Source organism: Lemur catta, chromosome X (genome assembly GCF_020740605.2).
Source record: "Lemur catta isolate mLemCat1 chromosome X, mLemCat1.pri, whole genome shotgun sequence".
In the NCBI taxonomy this organism is placed as follows: domain Eukaryota; kingdom Metazoa; phylum Chordata; class Mammalia; order Primates; family Lemuridae; genus Lemur; species Lemur catta.
In genome coordinates, this window is record NC_059155.1 from 55,010,756 (window position 1) to 55,018,826 (window position 8,071).

Consider the following 8,071-nt stretch of genomic DNA (forward strand, 5'->3'; position numbering starts at 1 on the left):
TTTCCTTTATTTACAAAAACTGTAAGTCCCTTTTACAAATGATGATATTTTTTGTAAAGGACTATATTTGGAACTAGAAGAGGATAGTAAAGTAGATGACAGAGTAGAAGCAGGGGACTTTTTAAAATGAAACCTTGGGAAAGATGAGAGAAGGCAAGGGAAAGGAAATCTTACTTACTCCTTTATCCATTTTCTGGAGAATGAACTGAGGGACTAGAACAGAGGTCAGCAAACTACCCAGCCTGTTTTTCGTAATACAGCGCACCCCCTGTTTTTGTAAATAACATTTTATTGGAACACAGCCACATTCATTCACACATACTCTCTGTGACTACGTTCATGCTACAATGGCAGAGTGGAGTAAGTGTGACAGACATTATGACCTACAAAGCCTAAACTATTTACTGTCTATCCTTTTTCAGGAGTTTGCTGACCTCTAGACTAGAGGTATGGGCTTATCCTGGACAGAGCTCAGGGTCTCCGATCCTGAGTATGGGGGAGAAAGCTAAAAGGCTTTGTATTTGTCAGATTTTTGTTCTCTCTTTTACCTAATTCTGTTACCTCTCCTTTAAAAAATGTCCCAGCCCAATGCTGGCCATGTAATAGACCATTAGTAAATCCTTATTGTTATGTTTATCTTCCTTGACTTAGTCAATGTACCTCACAAGCCTTGGTCAGAGCTAATATGATGTCATGTGGAGAGTGGGCGTTTTAGTGCCAGATAGGCTTCCTGAGTGTGTAGCCTTAAACCATTTAACTATAGGCCCCAATTCCTTAATGGAAATAGAATTGTGAGACTGTACCTAGATTGCTCAGTACAGTACCATGCCTGAAACATGGGAGAAGTTCAAAATGTGGCAGCTGTTATTATTATTCTACTCCTCATTTGAAGGCTGACCTGGCAACCAAAGTGGAAAAGATGAGACAGAGTATCCTTGAAGGAGTCAACATGAATCATCCACCGCCTTCTGCTCTACTTCCATCACCTACTTTTGTGCCTCCCATGGTGCCCTCTCTCTACCCTGTTTCACTGTATTCCCGAGCCATGGGCTCCATGCCACCTCCTCCTCAAGGAAGGAGCCGGGGCTTTTCAGGTCAGTACCTAAGAATGAGGTATTTGCCATCCTCGATTTATTTCATAATAACCCATCCAGTAATTATTGCCAGATACAGAAGCAACAGTTTCACATATATCTTATAATCATTTATTAATACTTTCTGTGCCATGTAGTGGTAGTGTGAAGACAGATTATATCCATTTTGACTTCCCAGACCACTCTCTATAGAGGTGGTTGGTCCTTAGGGATTTGACTGTCACCAACCAAACTCATGAAGTGATTGATGGGGAATCCAGAAGCTACTTTATTACTTTTGCGAACTATAACTCATATGAACTGAATCTTCATGATTGCTGTTAGTTCATTCCTTCCGCTATAGGCAGATGCACATAGGAGCTTGCAGAAAGAGCAATGGGAGTAAATGGCCCATGTTGGCAAATGACTATAGCTTGATGTACCCATTTCCACTCTGGGGGTAGACCTGACACATTTTCCTTCCTTCAGCTGTAGAAGCGTGGAGAGAAATAAGTCACTGACCGTGCCCCCAAAGGATTGCAGTTTAGTGAGGAAAACAAATGCACACACGCAAACGCATACACAAATACATACGTACATACATATGTATAAATTGTGGGGACACCTGAGCTACCACTTAACCATGAATAGATAGTCATGCTTAGGTAGCTCAGATACTTATCCTGATAATTCAAACATGTCCCTGGTGAAACAGGATATTTTAATGGGGACATTTTAACATGAAATAGCAAGATTCTGTGATTGGGTAAGGGTGTCATTGCTGTGGTTGAAGGTTTGCTGTCTATTGCTCCTTGCTTTAAAAATAATAAAGCTGGAAGTTGAAGTTAGTTTTTTAGTGTCATAAAATTCAGTATGGGTGTTTAGCTCAAGACTGGGCTTAGATGAGCAGCATGAAAATCTACTCTGGTAACTCCCTGTTCAGTCAGGTAATGATCAAGTCTTACATCCAGGGAGCCAGCCATTTCATCCCTTTCAGATGACTTTATAGATCCCTTCTCTGATTCTTTACGTGTTGATTTTATTATGTAAATCTCAGAAGACAGTCTTAATTAAGGCCAAGTTCTCGAAAGGTCACCAGTGCCTCAGCTACCAGTGATGCTTTGTCTCCAGTTACTGGTGGTTCATGAGGAGCCTCTGCCTTCTGAAAGGCCACAGAAGGATCCCCAAATGCAAATGTTTCTTATCCCTCTTAGGAATGGCTATCACCCTAGTTCCTTGGACTCTAAATTTTTATATAAGCGAAGAGCTCTTTACTAACAACCCGCTAAATGAGTTAAGGATTATTAACATTTGGTTTCTTTCCATAAACTAAAACTAAAGGCCTACTAGGACTCCTTATTCTATGAACGCTTATTTTTGTGCTTAATTACAAAAACTCGACTGTGTTTGTAAGCTTACACACATAGTTGGAATTTCCTCTGTTTTAAGGAACCATCATGCCATCTTGTCTTGCATTGGTTCTGGTTTCTACCTGTTCTTGCTTTTTAATTATAAATTACTATTAGTTTCATTATTTTTTGTTTAATTTGGTTGTTTGGCTAGTCATACAGTGTATAGTGATGCATATTTGTATCAAAAGTGGTTTTGGCCCATAATTTCCAATAACTAGATTTTAAGACATTTATTATCTTGACAAATACTGAATTTCTACTATATGCCAGAGTCGGTAGTTAAAAAATTAATCACCCACACCCCATTTGCTAAAGTAGATATGTACAGATCTTCAAACTCCTCCCCCTAAATTCACTTCAATCATAACCCCTTATTGTTATCACAGAATCTTTTCTCAGAGAGAAATGAAAATAAGAAGAATAGGTAGGCTGTAGGATCTTTTGTTCCACCTCTTGTCCTACCTTGTACTTACCATTCATTACTGATATTCTTCCTCTCTTGCCAGGTCTCCATCCAATCCCACCTCAAGGAGGAAAACTAGAAATTGCTGGGATGGTTGTGGGCCAGTGGGCGGGCAGCAGATCGTCTAGGGGCCGAGGATCCTTTGGCATGCAAGTGGTTTCTGTCGGTGGGCCAGGAAAGGGGTATGTATTCAAACAGGTTGGTATCAATCAAGGTGCCCTTGGGAAAATGCCCAGCCATTGAATCCTTCTATTAAGGTAAAGGCATTAACTAACTTTCCCTTTTTAAAGCCAGTTTTCAGTTTAGTTTAGCAAACATATAAAAAAAATGCCCTGCCTTGATAAAAGAATTTCTGCCCTAGAGGAGGACATGGGACATAGAACAATTCAGTTCAGTATCATGTAGAAATGGCAGAGATAGAAGGTTACAGTGGCAACACAGAGGAAGGACATCTAACTTAAGAGGGTCAAACTTTCTAGAGGAGATGAATAGTTAACCAAGTGAAAATGAGGATGTAGGCTTTATATGTTTCTCATGATCGCTTTTTCTCCCACTTGCTTAAAGGCATGGAAAAGAACAGACTGGCAGAGGATCCAAAGGACACAAAAAAGGAAATAAACAAGTAAGTACTTTTTTGAGATTATCTCACTTCTGTTTGAAGCCTCTTGCCTTTTCAGCTAAATTGCAAGAGATCAGGTCAGGCATGGAAACTTGAGCTGCTCAGGGGAGCTTCACAGCTTCTCCAGGCATTTGACTTCATTCTCCCACTCTCTAGTGGTCTAGTGACGGTTAGCCTGCCCAGAGCTGTTCCCACAGGGCTGCAGAGTTTTATCCTTTTCCCTGAGTGAGGCTACAAGATAGAAACCAGGTACTGTGTCCCAAAGACCTATACCTAGCATAGTATGTGCTACATGCAGCCAGAAAGGGGCCAGAGTGAAACTAACAGTGAGATTGCCTACAGCCTGCCTGAGTTTCTGAGGAGCCACCAGAGATGCTTGGAAAATTGGGCTTTGCCTTTGCTGAATATGAGCGGGGGGAGCATCACCATTCTGCTTATTCTTCATGACTCGCAAAGGTCTTAAATTTTCTTGTAATCTATGCCTTGAATTATTTTACGGTTCCCACTGGTCCTCATTAGACACACCCCCTTCCCCCACCCCAAATACAGACTATGTGAACCTAGTCTTGTAGTGATCCACATTCTTATACTGGACTCAAACCACTGGGCTCATAGTATAGCAACAGCCATTTCTTGAGTACCTACTTTCTACTAGGCACGCTCTAGGCATTTTACATGTAGTCTCTAATCCTAGGCAATTTTGTCATCAGCTCTCAATCCTAAATTTGCTCTCCTGTATACAGCCAGTCCTCACTATATCCATGTTACCCACCATTATCTAATGTTTTCTCAAAGAAGATAAATTTGCTCTAATGTTATTTTAAGCCAAAAATGGAACTAGAATGGTAAGTCCCCCACACAAAGCATTTTATAATGCACTCCAAAGCTAGAGGGCAATGACTTTGTCCTTTTTTCAAAGCTTCTCAGCTTTTTCTAGAAGCTGCTCAGTAAGGTAAAAAGGATTGCACCTAGGAGGAAAGATAGTCCACCCAGGTAGTTTCCCATAAAATGATACAGCCTTGGTGAATTCATGGCTCATCAGATTCAGGGTCTGATCATCAGGCATATGGTCTGAAAAACCTGATATTTCTGGTACAATAAGAGTAGATACATCTCAGTGATTGACTCACACTAACCAAGATCACAGAAATAGCTATGTGGATATGGCTAAGGGGGAGGGGAGTAAGAGAAAAAGTACTGATTTATGATAAGAAGAAATTAAGAAATAATCATTGTAATATATTGTACACTTATTCTTCTCCAATCATTTTTTTTTTACTAGTCAAGTGCAGTAGTGAGAAGGGGGGAAAGAGTAGAACAAGGAGTTCTATCTGTAACTGACTGTGAACAATCAACTGAGATAACTACCTTCAAACCAACCTCTAGTCACTCTTATAAATGTATGAGTTCATTGAAACCACATAAATACCCTGTGAGGTATTTATTATTCCCTATTTTAAACAGGAGGAAACTGAGGCTCAGAAGAATGAAGCATCTTGCCCCAAATTATCCGTCAAGTCATTATCACAGTTGACATTCTAGCCAGAGCTAACTGGTTCCAAAGCCCTGTGTTGTGCTGATTGCAATACAGTTTAACGTCTCTAATTGTTAGAGGCAAGAATCAGACTCAGGTCTGGCTGACTTTTTGCGCATACTCTAAACCATTACTGCTGGAACTTTCTTTCTCTAAGGGCAAGCTGTAAGAGATGCCATAGTATCAGAAGTTTGCTTGGGGGCATGGAATCAGAACAATGATATTAGCTAGCATGTATTGAGTTCTTACAGTGTGCCAAACACAACATGTTCTAAGTGTTCTACATGGACCATCTCACTTGAATTCTTACAGGAACCTGTGTAGTATAGTAGATACTCTTATTCTCTCTATTTTACAGATGAGGAAAAAAACAGAAAACAAGGGATGGTAGGTGATATTAAATTTCTCTTAGCTAAGATTGCTGCCAATACTATTGTCTACTCTATGGGTAACCTGGCCAAGGAAATCCTCATGTTGACTTTGATTTTAGCTAAGGCATCTTCCCTGGACAGAGATACTGCTGACTTCCTTGTTGACTTTCCTTTTTCTATTTAGTCACCCTTTTTCAGAGTATGAGAAAATTAATTGTTCCAGTTTATTAAATCTGCTTACATTGTAGTCCTATCTTCCTGGGCTTATTCCTAGGCCATTAGAGTTTTATATGTTCTTAAATTCTTAAGTCACTTATTTGTAGTGTTTTGATTTCTTTACTGACTCCTTCAGGTGGCTAATTCTATCCATTGTGTGAATGTTTACTTGTTTCATCTTATTTCCAGGTTCTTGGGCAGCACTTCATAGTAGCCCCCATGTTGTACAGACTTTGGAGCCAAATGATCTAGCTTTGAATCTGGCTCTGCCACTTACCAGTTCGGTGACCTTGGGCAAATTACCTAGCCTCTCTGTGCCCTAGTTTCCTCATCCTTAAAATTGGAGAAATTGGTATCTACCTTGCAGGGTTGTTATGAGGATTAAATTAACGTCATTTTACTTTTTTGAGCCTCAGTTGTCTTATCTGTAAAAGGAACAACAGAGGATGTAGCATGTCCAACCACTTAGTAGTCAAAAGCTGTTATTATTCCTAATAACATTTATTGAGAGCCAGTACTACACTGTAGAGTTACAGAGTTCATATCATTAGCACTAGCAGTCACATTCCTGGGATTAAAAGAAAAACAAGCTGGATGTGGTGGTGGTGTGTGCCTATAATCCCAGCTACTCAGGAGGCTGAGGCAGGAGGATCGCTTGAGCCCAGGAGATTGAGGCTGCAGTGAGTTATGATCACACCACAGCACTACAGCCTGGGCAGCAGAGTGGGACCATGTCTCTAAAAAAAGAAAAAAATTAAAAAACAAACCAAAACAACAACAAAAAAGAAAAACAGGTGATTATTTTTAGTTATGAAGGATTCTGTGGAATGTTGCACATAGATCTCTTATGTTTCTTTCCTTTCACTTACACATCTACATCGGACTTTAGAGGCTGACCCACCAGGAATGGAATCCTAGCCCTATGACTTTCTATTTAGGTGTCCTTGAGCAAGTTACTTTAATCTTTCTGAGCCTCAGTTTCCTCATCTGTAAATGGGGCATCATAAGATCTACCATTTAGGGTCCCTATAAGTATTAGAAAAACATAAAGCTTTGTGAACGGTAGCTATGTCATTGCCATTGAATTATAGTTGAGTCCATCTGTTGTCACCGTAAGTTCTCAGGACAGTATCACAATAGACTAGGTATCAACAAGCTTTAGGTTTTCTGGTGTTTTTGAAGAACTGAAGCAGCTTCTTCAGGCTAGCTTATGAACATGCTTAGGAAGGGTCAGCCAGTTTGGGATTACCATTTCCACTGAGTATCTCTGTTTTTGACAGAGCTTTTCAGATGGAGTCTCTAAATCCCTGGAGCTTCATCAAGGTCGATCTCGCTCACAGGTAAACGGAAACAATGGCACATTGGTCAAGGAAGAGAAGAGTGATCATCATCTTCCAGTCCCATCACAATGTGCCTTATCCAGAGACAGCAACGTGTGTAATAATGATAACCGCTACCTCCCTGTGAAGAATGGGGAGAAGAACCGCTTACAGGAGCAAAAGCTAGAAACTGTGGCACAACGGAAAGAGGAATGACACACTGAAGATGGCTTCACCAGATCAGGAAGATGGGAAAACCTGTACTTTTCTGATTCTAGGCCCAAGTTAGAGGAGAATATAAATGCTCACCTTAGATTTATCCAGTATTTGGATGGGCTATCTTATTGTATCCATCTTTTCCCCTTCTCTATCTTTTTCTGGGCTTCCAGACTTAGTGGTCTGTTTATGGGGAAGTTCTGGTCAAAGATCAATGGCAACAAGACTAGCTCCTATTCTCAAATTAAAGATATTCTCTTTATCTCCCCTGGGAGCCTAGTAAGGTAGTAACTGTCAGAAATTGGATGTCATCACGTAAGGTCTTATAGAAAAGTTCCAGCTTTGGTTTTCTGAGTATTTATCACCATATTCATTTGCATATTTACGTGATGAAACTTCGGGGTTGTGGGGACAGCTATCATGGCTTCCTGACTTGTTTTTTTCTCTATGAAGTGGTAAGGCCATGATATATCATTAGTATCCACCACCTCCTCACTCTTTCTCCCAGCCCACCTACCCCAGGATTTTGTACCACCACCTCTAGCTCTGGCCTGACAATCAGATAGGTAGATGTTTTCAGGAAAGTAAGGTAGTATTGGTTATTTTATTTTATTTTATTTTTTATTTTATACACTTAAACTACCAATGGCCTTTGTACTGGGAGATTCAAGTGAGTCAGAAAAGTACTGGGCAGATTTTTCCTGCCTCTCAACCAGTCATTGTTTGTAAAATAGAAGATGTGGTGCGGTTCTCCTACTCCTTACTGCCCACACCCTGAAAGGGTTGGAATCAGTGTAGTGAAATTGAAGTACGAAAGGGACTCAAAAGACTGTGTGTGTGTATGTGTG

General features: G+C 40.3%; 1 protein-coding gene across 2 annotated transcripts in view; it reads left to right on the forward strand.

Annotated features, from left to right (window-relative positions):
- FAM120C (family with sequence similarity 120C) overlaps positions 1–7,326 on the forward strand; it is a 91,447-nt gene extending 84,121 nt beyond the window's left edge. Inside the window, exons 13-16 of one of the 2 annotated variants that reach the window (XM_045537626.1) lie at positions 893–1,094; positions 2,992–3,130; positions 3,513–3,570; positions 6,969–7,326. In XM_045537626.1, the coding sequence (XP_045393582.1) occupies positions 893–1,094; positions 2,992–3,130; positions 3,513–3,570; positions 6,969–7,223 (654 nt within the window). In that variant the 3' untranslated portion in view covers positions 7,224–7,326. The remainder of the gene's footprint in view (positions 1–892; positions 1,095–2,991; positions 3,131–3,512; positions 3,571–6,968) is intronic. The other variant, XM_045537627.1, reaches the window with a different exon arrangement.
- Positions 7,327–8,071: the final 745 nt, after the last annotated feature.